At 46.1% G+C, this 17,638-nt stretch overlaps 1 protein-coding gene across 4 annotated transcripts in view; it reads right to left on the bottom strand.

Annotated features, from left to right (window-relative positions):
• The window catches only part of DPP6 (dipeptidyl peptidase like 6), a 767,208-nt gene that overhangs the window by 282,543 nt on the left and 467,027 nt on the right, over window positions 1-17,638 (bottom strand). For all 4 annotated transcript variants that reach the window (XM_079932483.1, XM_079932484.1, XM_079932485.1 and 1 more), the window contains one exon: window positions 13,051-13,125. In XM_079932483.1, coding sequence (XP_079788609.1) covers window positions 13,051-13,125 — 75 coding nt within the window. The remainder of the gene's footprint in view (window positions 1-13,050; window positions 13,126-17,638) is intronic.

Genomic DNA, 17,638 nt, shown 5'->3' with positions numbered 1-17,638 from the left:
GCTGATACCTCCACCCCAGCCAACCCCCAGCAGTCAATGAACATAAAATAAAAATTAAACAAGAATAACCAATACACTCAGGAACAAGTGCAATCAGGTGACAGCTAAAAGGAAAGATCTGAGTAAACTGATGCATATGGGCAGAGGTTTTCGCCAGAGCCAGCTTCCGTTTTCCCTTGATAAATGGCTTTGTGAGAACAGACTAATCCATCAGTTTAACAAGCCTCTTGCTTCTTAATGGAGAAAACCTTTGTCCACTAAGCTTCCAGGTAACTGAGCGTGTGTCAGGGTCCCCAGGACAATAAATGAGGGGTGATTACCAGCTGTAGACACAAAGATAAAGTCCATGTGATTATTTTAAAGCATTACAATTTGACTTAATTTATAAAACCACTTTTTAGGAATACATACATTACTAATTCCTTGAGGCCCATGGCTATTCCGTTTCGACAGAAATGCTAGCTCTTTTATTTAGCTCAAGGTTATTAAAAATTCCTGAGTCTAAGGTAGACATTTAAGCATAACCTGTTGGGATGAGGTCCTAGAATAAGTCACAAGCTAATAAAAAGGCAAGAGTCGTCTCAGCAATGAGAAACCTAGAGTAAGAATTATTCTCACTGTAATAGTGAGGAAGAAAGTCAATTTGAGGGCAGTTGAGACCTCAGGTGTATATTAAATTCTGAAGGAAGACACACTAAAGTGACGTCACCTGCCCCTCGGAGGAATCATGAAGGAACCTAGCTGAACCAGTCTCTGTCCTGTGATTAGGGATGAAAATATTCACAGGAACTCCACTGCCAGCAGCTTTGAGAGAAGAGCCATTTTTTAATTTTATTTTTTAAAAATTTTATGGCAGTATAGTTGATTTACTATGTTGTATTAATTTCTGCTGTACAGCAAAGTGATTCAGTTATATGTATGTATATTCTTTTTCATATGCTTTTCCATTATGGTTTATCCCAGGATAGTGAATATATTCCCCTGTGCTCTACAGTAGGACCGCTTTGTTGATCCATCCTATATACAATAGTTCGCATCAGCGAATCCCAGACTCCCAGTCCATCCCTCCCCCACCCCCTCCCCCTTGGCAACCATAAGTCTGTTCTCTAGGTCTGTGAGCCTGTTTCTGTTTCATAGACATGTTTGTGTCATATTTTAGATTCCACATGTAAGTGATATCACATGGCATTTGTCTTTAGAGAAGAACCAATTTAACCAGTGAAAGATGCCTCCCTCCTTGGTGGGAGCCTTCTGGGGACACCAGTGAGCAGGGTCGGGTGAAGAGAAGCAGCACTTCCGAGCTCGATGAGGGTGCGTCTCTCCTCCAACGGTGTTTAATGATTGAAGCAGAAGCAGAGCTGATAGGGCTCTGGCTCTGGGCTTCCCTGGCCTGAGCTCTGCCTGCAGCTGCTCTGCATTATCATCTGGGGAGCAGATGGGACTGGGGAGAAAATTACTGACCGAAGCCTTGTCCCTAGTGCACACACATCACGCCAGCGAGAGCTGCCCGGGCCGGCAGCTGTGCACCTGCGATCCTGCTTCCTTGGATTCTGCTTCAGGCCTCTGGCCAGTTCCCAGCACGGAGTACTGAAGCAGATGGGCCTGTGTATGTGCAAGCGGCCACCTCTGTCGGCTGCTGAGACGGGGCACACAAAGCAGTGAAGAGGGAGAGACAGTGATGGACGGAAAAGATGGCCCGGGGCAGGAAGGTGGGTCCCCGCCCGACTTCACCACGCTGACCCCTGCCCGGCACGTGGGGCCAGGCAGCTCCAGGCCTGCAGATGGCACGTTCCTCTTCTGTGAGGTGGGGAGCTGGTGGGACCGCCTTGGAAAGGTCCACATCAGCTCCATGACTCCATGACGCTGTTTTGGCCGAGGGGATGGGACGCTGGGGGCACAGACATAAAAACCAGCCCCCTCCCCATGGCTGCGCATCACCTCCCGGCTGGGCTGTAGGCACAGGTATGCTCTTCTGCACGGAGGAGGGCAGTGACTAGAGCCAGGTCCCCGTGGAGGTGCATGGGGGGTGGGGGTCGGGAGGGAGATGTAGCACACTGGCCTCGGCAGGCGGTAACGAGAATCCAGACGGGCAGCAGCAGTGGAAATGGAGGGAGAGGAACAGGGGTCCAAGTCCGTGGGGCCAGTCATGCAATCCAGTTCGATTCAGGTATGACGCGGCCACACGATACCCTAGCCAGACAGGACGGTGTAAACCGATGGCCTGTGACTTACAGGGAGAGGCCATCTGGACGCAGCAGAACTGACGTCAGGATGTGACGTGGGCTCCCTTACCCTGCAGTGTCAGTTGTGATGCCCGATGATAAACACAACAAGAATTACCACCCTGGTTGTCAGAGTCAAACCCTCAACCATCACGCTGCCTTTTGTGGTGGAATACAGGCCACGATTTAGCAAGGACTCATAGGACCGTTCGTTCCCCATCTTTCCCTTTCTTGAGCCTGTGGCACTGGTTCATTCATCCGTCCATTTATTCAACTAATACTTGCTGATCATTCATTGTCTGCCAGGTGCAAAGGGAACCAGGCCACTTTTCACGTCCAGGGGGCCTCGCAGCTCAGGGACGGGGAGACAGGTGTGTTTAACACTTTACCAAGTTCCATGCGATGCCAGGGCATCTGCGGAAGCGTCCATAAAGAAGTTAAATTTCTGAATGGAAGAGGTCCCAGCTGGACAAGGTCGAGAAGCAGATCCAGAAGCAGGAAAGAGCACGTGTGGCCAATGGGGGTTCACTTACCTGCAAGTAAGAAAATCCCTGCGGGCAGTGGCTCAGACAACCAGGAGTTAACTTCTCTGGCTTAAGGAGTCCAGAGGACAGTGGTCAGAGCCATCCAGGGCCTGGGCTCTGCATTTGCTCTGACATCGTCCCATGGGCTTTGGTCCTGGCTTACCCTCAGGCCTGACATCTCAGCTTCCCTGAAGGCGAGGACGGTCGAGAGGGAGTCCGTCTCTCCTTCAAGAGAGCCGAGCTTTCTCAGGGGTCCTCCCACCAACATCTCCCTTGGTCTGTTAGGCCACACGGTGGCTGAGTCCCCGTCACTTCCCTGTCCTCCCACTCAGCGGCCACGTGGTTCTCTCTCCAAGATGGCAGCACAAAGGATCAACCCAAACATGTCGGTCTGGTCGCAACCCGCCTTCCTGCCAACGTCAGCTCCACAGACTCACCCTCACGCGCTGGCTGCTCCAGGTGCACGGTGAGGATAAATCTTACTGCCCACGATCACCAGGCACATCCCACCCTGAGCATGTGCTCGTGGGGTTCTTCCATCTGGAATGCCTCTCCCCTTCTCGTTTCTTCATCACTTGACCACCAAAGTCGGACCGTTGCTCCAGCCCCCGTGCCCCCATCAGCTCCCCGCAGAACGCCCTGGAGTCACCGCTCAGAGACGTGGTCGTGACTCTCTCCGCTCAGCCTGGTCTTGGCAGCCCGTAGGTTCCTCTTCGCACTGTCATCGGACACTCCACAGGCAGAGACCCCACCCCGTGCAGAGGGTACAGCCACTAAAGCCCTGTTGGATTTTCAATATCGAAGTTAAGGACACGGTCACCACATCTTCTACGGCTCAACTTGGTGTCATGTGCTTCACCAAAACAGCCAATAAGTTCTTCCAGCAAAAACAGCGCAGGTAATAATATTCCAAAGAAGCCTTAGATTTTCTCCATATTTGGACATCAAAAGGTACTCTCCTCTTTAAAGGTACTCTGGAAAGGTTACATGCTGTTTGTTGCCACTTATATGACATTCTAGAAAAGGTCAAACTAGGGACAGAAAACAGGTCGCTAGTTGCAAGGGGCCGGGGTGGAGGAGGGCCTGAAGGCAAAGGGGCAGCATGAGGGGGTTTTCCAGGGGATGGAGCTGTTTAGGATCCTGATTTGCGGTGATGGTTACACAAGTCTACACAGGTTTTGAAACTCATAGAACTGTACACCCCCCCAAAAAGCTATAAACATTAAACAATGAGAAAGAAACAATTCAATTTTTCATCATGTTATATATAAACTGAAATCCAGGGAGATACTTCAGATGGGTCGAGAAGCATCGTAACCAGAGTCCACCAAAGGCAGCAGTTCTGTGTGAATTCTGAGCTGAATAATTACAGAGATCAGCCACAAAGTGTTCTTAAATATTTATGACATTAAAAGCCTCCTCAGTACAAGAGGCTTTAAAAGATATTTCAGCAAAACACCTCTTGTACACACGCAGCTTAACAAAAGTGCATTTGTGTCAGGGAATTGGAATCGTGGGAGCTGACATTGTTCGCTGCCACGATGGGCTTCCTGGGCAATGCAGTCCATCCTCCCCTGTGCTCACAGCCCAGGAGGCTTGAGTGGTCACGGGCCACCACGTGGAGGTGGGGCTGGGGTCTTCCATTTGCGAACTGAAGACCAGTGGGGGATCCGTTATGGGACGGCCAGCGTGCAAGGCCACCTCTGAGGATCTTCAAGTAAAGCGCTGTGGACCCTGTGGTCTGCACAGGGGGCACTAGCGCCCTGTTGCACACTCTTTCTACGGGAGGGATTTGCAGGAGCTCTGGGGTGACGGAGGTGGGGGTGGCAGTGTTCCTGGCAGAGAGAACTGCAGCGGTGAAGGCGAAGGCCAGAGGGAGGTCTGGTCACGCAGGGGCTGAAACAGGTCTGGACGTCACAGATGGAGACGTGTCAAAGCCAAAAGGACCCCTTCCTGAAAGCGATACCAAGGATGTGGGCAGGAAGACACGAGGGGAAACCAAGGGATGGAAACTGGGGACTGGGATAATCTGACTGGTGCATTGGAGGTCACCCTGAAGGCAGGTTGGAGAACATGTTAAATCTGTGGACGCTGGGGAGGGAGGCCTAAGGCAAAGAGGCCCTTTGGGAGGCGAACGTAGTTCTTAGGCAACAAATGAAGGTGGGCTTCCTGGGGCAGCAGCAATGGGGGCAGATGTAAGTGGGCATATTCAAAGGCAAGGGCGCAGTGACGATGCCAGGTGGTGGAGGGGGAGCACGCAGGTGCAAGGCCTATGCCCAGGGCCCTGGGACTAGGGGCTGGTGGTGCTTATCCCAACGCACTAACATGTGGGACACAGAAAGCGAGGCCAATTTGGGGTGTAGTTGATGAGTTCACTTTGCACATGAGGGGTCTGAGGTCTCTGGGGGCCCCCAGGGGACAGCAGAATATACGACCTGGAGACCGGTGAGAGACCTGGACCAGAACGTGATTGGGAGTCACTGTTGTATAGAAAAGCGCGTCTCAAACTTCAATGCACATACAAGTCTCATCCAGATCTACTTAAAGTGCAGGTTCTGATCCATTAAGGTTTTTTTGTTTGTTTGTTTTATTTATTTTATTATTATTATTCTTTTTTACCTTTTGGCCGTACCCTGCAGCATGTGGGATCTTAGTGCCCCGACCAGGGATTGAACCCACGCCCTCTGCGCATTGTAAGAGCGGAGTCTTAACTACCTTCCCAGGGAGGAGCCCCATTGCCAGATACTAAGTTTCTCAAGTTAGTAGTACTTCCTTATGGGCCCATCTCCAGTAGAGTCACATTGGATTAGGACTTCAACATATGGATTTTGAGGGAGCACAGCTTCCATAGCTTTCCACCCCCAGTCCCCCAAAATTCATGTTCTTCTCACGTGCATTCATCCCATCCAAACAGCCTGGAAAGTCTTAACTTAATCCCAACCTCAGCTGTACGTCTCGGTCCAAAGTCTCACGTAAACATCATCTAAATCAGGTGTGGGTGAGACTCCAAGTATGATTCACCCTGAGGCAGAATTCCTCTCCAGCTGTGAACTTGTGAAACCAGACAAGTTATGTGTTTTCAAAATACAACAGTAGGACAGACATAGGCTAGACATTTCCATTCCAAGTGAGAGAAATCAGAAAGAAGAAAGGGGTCACCGGCTCCACGAACGCCCGGAACCTAGCAAGGCAAGTTCCTTTCTATCTTAAGTTCCGAGAATAATCCTTCTCGGGTCTCTGCTCCTCCTCCTGGGCCTGGTGGGGTGGCAGCGGCACCCTCATGGCTCTCAGCAGGGGGGCACTGCCCCTGAGACCCTAGGCGGGGCATCCTGGCCCCCCAAACTGGAGAGGTGACCCCAGCCCTGAAGATCTCTGAATCGCCTCAGGGTCTCTCATCCCTTTTCTCGAAGGTTGGAGCACGTCTGCAGCCAGATAGCTCTGCGCTCCCTTCCTGTAGCATCTGAGAGGTCCAGCATTACCTCTCATTCTGCCCCATTTTTTCTGTGCCCTTAGTCCTAGAGGGCAGTGTTTCTGCTGCTTTAACCCCGTCTCTGCTCCTGCCCCTGCTGAGTGGCTGATGACATTCGTGGCTCACACCCACGCCAACCTGTTTATCAGTGGCTCTTCAGGACCTCTGGAGCACGCGCTTCAGAACAAGCCTTCTCACTTTTCATAATGTGGACAGGTTGAGAACTTTCCAAATCTTTCAGTTCTGGTTGCTTTTTTCTCAACCATTCCCTCTTCAGCTCATCTTGCTCCCTTCATGTTTTACCAAGAGCACCAGGAGGATGCAGGCTGCACTGCCAACATCCTGCTTAGAAACCTCCTCAGCTGAGTTTCCAGTTTCATGGCTCACAAGCTCTATCTTCCGTAGAAGACTGGAACACAGTGCAGCCAAAATCATTTGCCACTTTACAACAGGAGTTGCTTTTCTTCCTGTTTCCAATAGCATCTGAGACCTCATCAGAACGGCCTTTCAGCCCACACTTCTACCAACAGTGCGTTCTCTGCAATCCAGGCTTCTCCTGGCAGGCACCTCGGAACTCCTCTAGCCTCTGTGCATCACCGAGTTCCAAAGCTGTCTCCACACTGTTAGGGCTTGGCTACAGCAGCACCCATTTCATGGCACCCAAATCGGGCTGCTGGGACAAAATACCACAGACTGGGTGCATCAAACAACAGAAGTTCATTTTCTCAGTTTTGGAGGCTCGAAGGTCAGGGTGCCAGCAGGTTCGATTTCTGGTGAGGGCCCTCTTCCTAGCTTGTAGGCGACGTCCGTCTTGCTGTGCCCTCACGGGCCTTTCCTGGGTGTGTGTGTGTGCAAACTCTCTGGTGCCTTTTCTTATGAGAGCATCAATTCTATCAAATCAGGGGCCACCCTTGTGACCTCATTTAACCTTAATTACATCCTTATAGGCCCATCTCTAAATACAGTCACATTGGGGTTAGGACTTCGGTATATGAATATGTCGGGGATACAAACATTCAGTCCAAAACACAACCCTCCTCCAGCCTCCTCTGGCTGGTACTCTTGACAGAACCAGAGATTGCTCACCAGTCCTTCCTGCGTTGACTTCCCTGGTCCCGAATCCCCAGAGGCTCCGTTGGTGCCTCTCCTGTGCCTGCCCGTTAGGGTTCTCTCGTCTAAGCGTTTTGTTCCAGGATATACAGGGAGTTTATCCTCCTTTTCCCCAGGGTGTCCCTAGGGTCATGCTGATAACTCGCTCTCCTTACTGCGTCTGCCTCTCTCTTCTCTGCTGCTGTGCTTACAGGGATACTTATCATTCGAAGCAGCTCTCATGCTCCTGCTTTCCTAACCCTTCCTAGGTTTTCACTCACGATCCTCTTTTCCCTCAGGGGTTCAGAGGGAATGTGCATTTAAATACATGTGGATGGACTGGCCCCAGGACCTGTTTGCTCCCTTCCCGTCTGCTCCCGTCTGGGCCTCCTCTCATGCTGCACCCACATGCTTCATCCCCTTGGGCTGCCTGGTGACCCTCAGCAGCGGCTGTGACTGGTACTTAAGTCACATCAACTTGCAAGGCAAGTATGCCAACAGCATCCTCCTACCTGGCTTTTTAAGAAAACCCGGAGGCTGTCAAAACTATCGGTTAATTCAGGACAGGGGCAATTAAGTAAAAATGACTCTTGTGACATTATATAGATTAAACTATTGGATGATTTCACTAATTCTTTCTTATTTTCTCATGCAAGGAATCATGTAATCAGAGCTAAGTAGCAACTAAATTCTACTCATGAACTTCAGTCCCTTCATCTTTCCTCATTCCAATGTTAAGGAAAGAAAGGGATTTCCTTCTTTTGATGATTAATTATCTTTGGTAGCTTTTCGGAAGCCAAAAAAATTTCAGAACCCCTCAAAGCTGTGGTGCGTAGGTCAGGTAGAGAGCTGGATCATGGAGTGGTGAGACTAGCTCACTCTCCTTCCGCTTAAAAGGAGGACTAACTTTCCAGTTTATAACTTCTTAATCATACAACAGATGGCGGTGCTGTTGGAAGAATAACACTGTACCCTCCCCCCGTCCTCTCTCAGCTTTAGTGGAAGTTATTTACTACCCCTTCACACGCATGTACACACGAGCGCACATACATAACACACAGATCCTGCAAACACCAGCACTTCGTCTGTTAAGCTGGCGCCACCATCCAGTGGAGGCAAGTCACCGACAGGCCCAGGGCAGCACCCAGTCTAGGAATGCTTCAAGCAGCGCTCTGCTCCTGCTCATTAATTTCTACAGATTCAAAAGCTGTGGTTACTGGCTTGGCTGGAAGTCCCACCAGAGCAGGTGCCTCAGTAAAACCCGCCAAGTCTGGATAGTCGTGTGCGTTATCACACGACAGAGCAACACTGAAGACTTCCTCTCTTGCTTTCAGGCTTTTTGCTAAAATAACACTCAGGAGTAAAGAAACCCAGTAAGATGGAAAAAGACTGCAGAAAATTAAATCCCATTGTTTAATAAAATTCCAAATTCCCAAGGCACTTGCTGTATCGTGCACAGAGTGTATCACGGGGTTTTTCCAATTACACAGCTTACTTACTGTGGGAAACACGAAGAAAGAAGTGGGAACCCAATAAACTCTTGAAAATGACATTCAAGAAAGTCTACCTGTTACTATAAAAATAATACGTTTAGTTGCCTAGAGAAAAAGCAAAAGCATGTCCTAACCTGCTTCTAGAAATGGGTTGTCTCATTCTACCCCTGAACTAACATGGCGACGTGTGTGCTGTTGCTAATACTCTGAATGGCACCTTCATAACATGCTGTTAAATCATTTTCTTTGACGGCGGTTGGAGCTGAAAATCACAAATGGAATTGGTCCTAACTTACAACAATGATTAATTCCTACAAGTTTTAAGTAACATAAAAATGCTCTAAACACCAAGGAGAGAGAATGAGCCCCGTAAGAGCCTCTGAGCCCTAAATTTTGTTTGGAAGGCCCAGCAGCTTGGGTCTGAGTCTCTGCCTATAATTGTTGTTAACGAGCTCACCCACAATAACTGACTGCTAAACTGGAATGAAGATCTTTCCCAAGAATTTGAGTCATTCTTTTTCCCCTCACTACATTACAATGATGGCCATTCATAATAAAAGCAATTAAGTGTGCTCTCTTTCCTACCTCCCAGTGCCCCTCCGAAAACCCACTCTTCTTATTTCCATTTCTTCGTTTCTTTTATTACTCATTACACAACTTCACTGGTTAACTGGGGCTGCTCAGAGACCCTCCTCCAGCTGGTGGTCTTTGGCAACGACCAGTACACCACCATCACTGCCGCCCAGACGCTGCAGCAGCCACCTCCTCAGGACCTTCTCTTCACGGATGCTCAGCATCTGCAGCCAGGACCATCCTCTGCTTCTCAAACCCTCCGCCATGTCCTCTGAGACACCCGCCCTTTGACTAGTGGTCTCTTCCTGAATGCTGTCCCTTCCTCCCCTGTGCCTTCGCTGACTCCAGGCTCTCGGCGGGTCACAGCGCCCTCTCTTCAATGGAGCAACTCTTTCATCTCACCCCCACCTTTCCATGTACCAAGGGCTGGAAGATGTAGGAGAAATGTCCTTCCCCTGCCCATCCCTAAATCCTCCCTCCTCTCCCAGGTCACACCCCCCAACTTCCAGTACGTGTGTCCTATACCGTTAGCACCGACCCCTCACCTGTCTTTCTTTCTTCCATTGACCTTGTCATCACGAGGCACGACCTGCAGCATCTCACACGCACTTTCTGATAACCACACTTGATCCTTCTGCTCCCTTTGCTCACCCTTCCTCCCCTCCAGGTTTCTGACCTGACCAAAGACCCCCCCACTTTCTACCTACGGCCCCTCCTGGCTTTACTTCTCTCCATAAGCAGGTGAGTTTCCATGGTCCATCACGATAATCACTCCTTTGAAAACACCCTTAACTCCCAATTTCACTCACCTGACAAATTCCAGCCCCAGAGGACACCAGGGGACTGAGGATTGGGCAGGTAAGTGCTCCTGGGGAAAAGCACGTACCTGGCGGTCTGCCTTCACGGCATCCTCATCAGTACAAACCCCACAAGCCTGCTAATCCCCCAGCTGTTAAAGGCAAGGCCTTCTTCCAGCGGCTGAGACGCCAGCTCGTCCTTTTTGGCTCTACAGACCCCCCACTCCTCTGTCATGGCACTTACGCATTATTGGGAAAAATAAAAGGATGCATCAAAAGAAACTGAATGATCCTGCCGCCACTTTGCCTACAGACAAACAAGCTTCTTCCCCCACCGGGAAGTGTCCCTTTCCTATGGTCAGAAGGCTCCAGAGAGGGTGGGAGGGGGCACAGTGAGTTCAAAGGTCCTGAGGTCAGAAGGGGCATGACATGGTGGAACCACAGAGGAGGCAACATGGCTGCGAAGAGCAGGCGGAGGCGTGTGTGGGGTGGGGCCTGGGGCCTCCGTGAATTGGAGCAGGCCACCAGTCTCAGGAGAGAGCCAGGGGGACAGAGACCCACGTGATCCTATTTACGGATGTCTTAAGGTTATCTGGCCACACTGGGGAGACCGGCTGGAGAGGGGCCCGAGGAGAAGCACAGAGGTCAATTAAAGGGCTACTCTTTTTTTTTTTTTTTTTTTTGTGGTACGTGGGCCTCTCACTGTTGTGGCCTCTCCTGCTGCGGAGCACAGGCTCCGGACGCTCAGGCTCAGCGGCCATGGCTCACGGGCCAGCCGCTCCGTGGCATGTGGGATCCTCCTGGACCGGGGCACGAACCCGTGTCCCCTGCATCGGCAGGCGGACTCTCAACCAATGCACCACCAGGGAAGCTCAAGGGTTACTTCTTTGATTCACGTTAAAAGTATCCACTTCTATAGATATTTTTACATAGCACACATTTTCAATACTTTAATCATTTTTGTAGTTTAAAATATAGCTGAATCCACTCCAAATTTTTTACATTTTCCCTCAGTTGATCACAGTTCTACCGCAAAGGCCAAGGGACAGTGCACAGGGAGAAAGGGTTAGTCAAGGTTCTTGTTTACAGCCAGCGTTCTGCATGGTGAAGACTCAGATTTAGCAAAATGTTCTTTCCTTAAATGGTTATCTGTGGCAATGGGATCCCAGGGCACAGTTTCCAGAGGAGCATTGGGAGAAAGGAGGAGGATGGTAGAGAATTCTACGATGGACAGAACATAGGGTCCTAGGTTAGATCAACGTATTCCAAATGAGCAGATAGGAGAATCTCTTCTAAAAGATTCTGAACAAATATAAAACTTTGTTTTCAAGTCTTGAGGAGCAGGAAGCTCATTACCAAACAAGGTAACTCATCCCACTGTTGGGATCCTCTCATCATTAAAAGATTCTCTGGTAAGATGACCTGAAATCTATCTTTTTATGCTTTTCTCACTCAGGTGTTGGTTTTGTCTCCCTGGAGCAACCCAGAACAAATTCATTACCCCATTCCTATGAAAGTCCTTCAAATATCTACTGGGAGTTTTCTCTTATTCAGGAGTGGAGGTTACATTTTTGCTAGCTTCCATGGGTGGTGAAAGGAGCTGGAATACTCTGAGCCATGGACATCACGCTTAGAGGTATGTAGGGCTGGGTGTAGGATGTGCAGAGTCCCAAGGCTAAAAGTTGGTTTTCAGTGCATTAAGTTCACTGACTTCCCTGATCAAACAGATAAAGCTGACCAGTTGTTCCAAAGGATTCAGATGGATAAAAAGAAAACTTTTACATAATGGACATTAAAAAAACTAGTAAATGGAAAATTTAAGATAGAGAATTAAAAAAAGATCTACTTTTGGAGGAATAACTCTCCAATTGAAATTTTAATTGAGACTGAAATCTCCAAGAAATAATCCAGTTGTCAACAAGTAACTTTTAGAAGAAATTCTAAAATTTCTAGAATTAGAGTTGCATCTCTATGCAAACCCCAGCTTCCTCGTTGTCATGTAACTTAACAAACTGGGCTGTCTCATGCCAGGGGAAGAAGATTCTCTCAAACTCAGCAAGGAGCTACTCAGCCCTGAATGATGACGTAGGTACCATTACATCTCACAGAAGCTTCACCAAACTCTAATTAGAACGGTCTCAAGAGAGCTAGAAAGGCAGTGGAATTCTACATTTCATTTGCCAGAGAATAAAGTTCCACTGATGCACATTTCGAAAGCTGCTAATATCTCTTACAAGCTGAACATGTTTCACTTACACAAATACACTTCACCTTCTTGCTCATTTAAAGAGCCAAAATGAACTCTAAAATATTAGTATGTTAACAAAAAAAGCCTGAGTTTTAGGCTGCCACTAAAGACCAGGGTGAGATTTTATACAAGATTCTGGTGAAATTTTATGGGAGACTCACATAGAAAGCGCTTAAAACAGGGGTTTATATAATGAAAGTGATATTTCAAGTCTTCTCTAGAATACTGTGATGGCTAGGAGATCAATAACAGCTGATTTTAATTTAGGGCGAACCTGGCATTCACTTTTTGTTCTTAGGATAGAATGTATGGCGTGACTGAGAAAAATGGCAAGGAAAATAATTGCACGAAAGGGTAAAATAAATCTATAAAAAGACAACTTCTCACCATCTCACCAAGAAAATCCTATGAACTAGGCCCTAAAGGTAGGGATTTTTTTTTTCTCTGCCAAAAAGATTTTCATACCTTTCCTCTCTCCTAGGTGGCAGTGTAGCATAAAAAGAGACTAACCCAGGACTCACCAACTACTACAGGATTCAAAGATCACTAAGAATAGAGATTCAAGGAAAAATACTTAATAAGGTATTAGCCTAAAGAAACATTTTTTTTTATAAATAGAAAAGAGTAGTACTCACTGGTTCCACGTTATATGAAAAAAGAGCGTACTCTCTATCTGGAGATATTTCGTATCTGACAGCTCTTAACGATTCCTAAAAGAAAAAACAAAGAACAAAGAATTTTAAAGTATTACGTATAACATAACTCAAAACCTTGTAGTGAAACTGTGCCTGTGGTACCATTTTCAAAATTTGCTAATAAAATTAGTATGGAGCCAACTTGCTGAAGTCCATTAAAAATGGCTACATCCTTTTTTTGTTAACCAAATAGTGTTCAGTTAATTAATGCTATTTTACATTTTATTTGTAGTTTTTTCAAATTTCAACAAAACATATTGTATCTGCTGAAACAAATCAGAAGAAATAAACATAAAAACAAATAACCTTTTCACACAAGACTCCCAATCTCTCTGTATCTTTAAACACACTTCCTTTTGCTCATTCTTATACTTAGAAGCTTATAGTAAGCAGATCTGTTCCTAAAATAGAATCACATTCCACACATGATTTGGCAACGTGCCTCTTCACCTTCATGGATTCTGACCCACAAGTCAGTGTATAGAGGGCTATCATTTTTTCTTTCAAATTTCTTCAGAGCACACAGGGAATTTTACATAAATGAAATCATCGAAAATGCTGTTTCCCTTCAACTTGCCCGTCTTCTCTGATGCACTCCCACTGCTGTACAGACCCTCATACCCACTAGAAAAAGCCGTATATTGTCAACTTGGCGTGTATCACTCTACAAATGATCATAGGACCACACGCAAGCATTAGATGTGTAGCCGCAGCTGAAAATGACGTCACCTTACACAACACTCACCTTAGTTTTCCCACGTGACAATAACTTAAGGTTTACCCTGAATTAGCACTCTTTAAAGCTTGCATACTATTCTGTGGTGTGGCTATATCTTCATTCACTCAGTCCTTACTAAAGGGTAGCTACAGAGGTTCTTGTTATTCATGGCAGTTACATTCTAGAAAGTCTCCACAAATCCTGTTCCTAGGGGAATGCAGAGTTAGGTTCCTGTGAGCCTCTGGTCACAGTGTTTTTGTCAACCAGTCAGTACATAACCTTGTCTTAGGTGTGTTTCTGTTTGAAGACATCTTACTGAGTATATATTGCTTTCATCAACACAGAACACATGGCTAACAACGCTGTAGCCTGTGCCTGAATGAAGCTCATTAACACGTCTTTACTCTGTAAGAAAAACAACATCACAGCCTTCTTGAACTTAGGAACACAAGACAGGCCTTCAGCGTTACTCTTGTGAGCCATTTTAAACAGCATAATCACCAATAAAAAGCACAAAAATGTGAAAAACTTGGCACTACACAGACCACAAAAAGAACACTTGTTTATAGTACGAGGTTTGACACCTGAAGACAATGGACTTCAATATTCTGCCACTATGCACGTGTCCAAGGACGACTGCAGAAGCACCCTGAGTATTAACTTGGGAGTCACAAATAAACTTTAGCACAAGGCGAATCTGCAAATATGGAAGCCGTGAATGATGAAGGTCAACTGTGACGTGTTTCCAGTCTGCTGTTATTACACACAATGTTGTAATAAGGGTCCTCATCCAGATATCTTTACTGGTGTGTGTATGACTTAATTATTTTACAGGGTAGATTTCTAAGGGGAGAATTGATGATGTATAAGTTTTTTTAAAACTTTAAATAGATATTGCCAAATTCCTTTTCAAAATTGTTCTTGAAATGAACATTCTCACTACGGATGTAGGAATGCACCCATCCTTCCCTTCCTTGGCAGCAAGAAGTCACTGTACTTTCTTCCATTTTGACCCTCTGATGGGTGTGAAGTGGTGCCTCACTGATAGCTTAGTTTATTTCACTGCTTACATTCCATCCCCACTGGAGATGTTTTAGGCAATGTGGATTTTATCTTCAGAGAACTGTCTATCCATATCTCCTTGAAAGTATTTCCTACGCTGAGTTTTCTCGCATTCTCTCTTAAGCTCGCTCCTATCATGTTTTCACCCCACCTTGACCAAGATCACTCTTCTCAAGGTTACCAGAGGCTCAGTCGCTAAATGTCATGCTAATTCCCCAGCTCTCACTGTACTTGGCGCTACTGACCACTGTCTCCTTCCAAACCCCATCTTCACTTGGCGGCCAGGGTACACCTGGTTTCTCTCTTACTTCCCTTGCTGCTTGTTTTCATGCCCCTTTGCCGGTTCCCTTGGTTCCTCTGACCTCTGAATCCTGGAATATCCAACACTCATTATTTGGACCTCTTTACTCTTCCATAAGAAATCACATCCCAGGTGATATCATCCAGCCTGGTAGCTAAAAATCCACGTACCTGCTGAGGATTCCGACAGTCAAGTCTCTGTCCAGATCTCCCAACTTGGTCTGGACTTGACCTCGACCTTCAGACTCGTCTATCTAACTGCCTCCCTGACATCTCTCCACTTGGATATCAAATGGGCACCTCATGTCAACGTGCATAAAACCAAGCCCCTCACATCCTATCCCCTCCCCCTGCAGCTCCTGGCAGCTCCTTGCTCATCTCAGATGTAGCAACCCCATTCACTCAGCTGCTCTGGCTAAACTCTTAGCCATCTTTTCTCTTTCTCTCTGTCTTACACACCTGAGATCCAGTTGATCAGAGAACACTGCTGGTTTACCACCAAAGGACACTCAGAACCCTTCCTTCCCTGCTGCCACCACAACAGTCTAAGGCATGGGCCTTATTTTCTTGAGCTATTGCAGTGATCTTCCAGCTGCATCTCCAGGTTCTGTCTTTGCCCCACTGCAGTCTGTGCTAGCCACAGGGGCCAGGGCCAGCTTTTAAATATGTAAATCATGATACTGCACCTTGCTTGAAGCCCACCCACACGGCCTCCCATCACACTCACAGCATAAGTCAAAGTTCTGGCTGAGCAGTAGCCCTGCCTGGCCAGGGTCCCCATCCGCTCTCTCTCCCATCTCACCAGTGTCCACACCTTCTCAGAGCAAGCCAGGCACTGCTGTCTCAAGGACGCTGTGTTTGCTCTTCTCTCTGCCTGAAACTCTAGATTTTCACTTCTTTCATCTTTTTCCTCAAAAGTCACCTTTTGCGTGAGGACTTCCATGTCCTTGAATAGCCATTATATCTACAAACTTTAACAGGCTGGCCTCTAATTTTTTATAACTCTCTTTCCTTATTTCCCTAGAATAATAATTATCTAAAATAAAATATATTTTACATTTATTTATTTCCTGTCTTCTTCATTAGAATGTAAGCTCCTTGAAAGGAGGGTTTTCTCCAAAAACAATGTTTAATTTCTCTTGGCCATGTTTTGTAGTTTGCAGCATGCAGATCTTGTCCGTATTTTGTTAAAGTTATCCCTAAGTATTTAGTATTATTGATATTTTATACATATATATATAAATAAAATACACATGTATATCTTAATTTCAATATCCAGTTGTTTATTGCTTACAGAAATATAACAGAATTTGGTACCCTGACCTTATGCTCCGCAACCTTGCTAAATTACATTAATTGTGGGTATTTTTTGGTAGATTCCTTAGAAGTTTCTACATAATCACTTTTCTCCCCTGTGGAGAGTTTTCTCCTTCCTTTCCTAACTGGATGCTTTTTGCTTCTTTTTATATCCAATTACTGCCAGTATGATGCTGTGTAGAAGTCATGAGAGTGGACACCTCACCTTTTCCCGATCTTATGAAGAAGGCATTCACTCTTCACTATTCAGTGTGATATTAGTGGTGCATTTTTTTTGTAGATGCCTTTAATCAGGTTGAAGATGTTCTTATCTATTTCCAGTTTCCTCAGAGCTTTCATAATAAATGTTGAATGTTATAATGAATGTTGCATTTTCTCAGTTGCTTTTTCTACATTATTGAGAGATGATTAGGTTGTTTAGCTTTTTTAAATCTGTCAATATGGTAAATTACATTGCTTGATTTTTAAACGTTAAACCAAACTTGCATTCCTGGGATAAACTCTATTTGGCCATGTTGTGTCACCCCTTTTATATATTGCTAGATGTGATTTGCTAATATTGTGTGGAAGATTTCTGAAGCTGTGTTCGTGGGGGAAATTGTGGTTTTCCTTTCTGGCAAATATCTTTGCTTGGTTTTTATTTCAGAGTAGTGCTGCTCCGCGAAATAATTTGGGAAATTATTCCTCCTCTTCTTCTATTTGTTTTATGAGTTTGTGTAGAATCAGTATTATGTTTTCCTTAAATGTTTGCTAGAATTCACCAGTGAAAACATTTGGGCTTTGAATTTTCTATATGTGGAGGTTTTAAACTATTAATTAGATTTTTTATGTCAACATAGGACTATTCAGATTGCCAGCTGCATCTTCAGTGAACTGTGATAATCTGTGTCTTTCAAGCATTTATTTGTTTCATGTGCGTTGTCAAATTTATTGATAGAAAGCTGTTCAAAATATTTTCTATTATCCTTGTAATATCTGTAGTGATGGTCTCGCCTCTGTTCCTGATATTGGTTGTTTTGTCCTTTGTCTTCGTTCTTCATCAATTTTATTAATCGTTTCCAAAAAACAGCTTTGAGTACTCTTTAGTTTTTCTATTTTTTCTGTTTTCTATATGGTTGATTTCTTCTCTTT

This window comes from Stenella coeruleoalba (assembly GCF_951394435.1).
Source record: "Stenella coeruleoalba genome assembly, chromosome: 9".
In the NCBI taxonomy this organism is placed as follows: Eukaryota; Metazoa; Chordata; class Mammalia; order Artiodactyla; family Delphinidae; genus Stenella; species Stenella coeruleoalba.
Note: the sequence above shows the minus strand (reverse complement) of the source record. Positions and strands in the feature narration are given on the sequence as shown.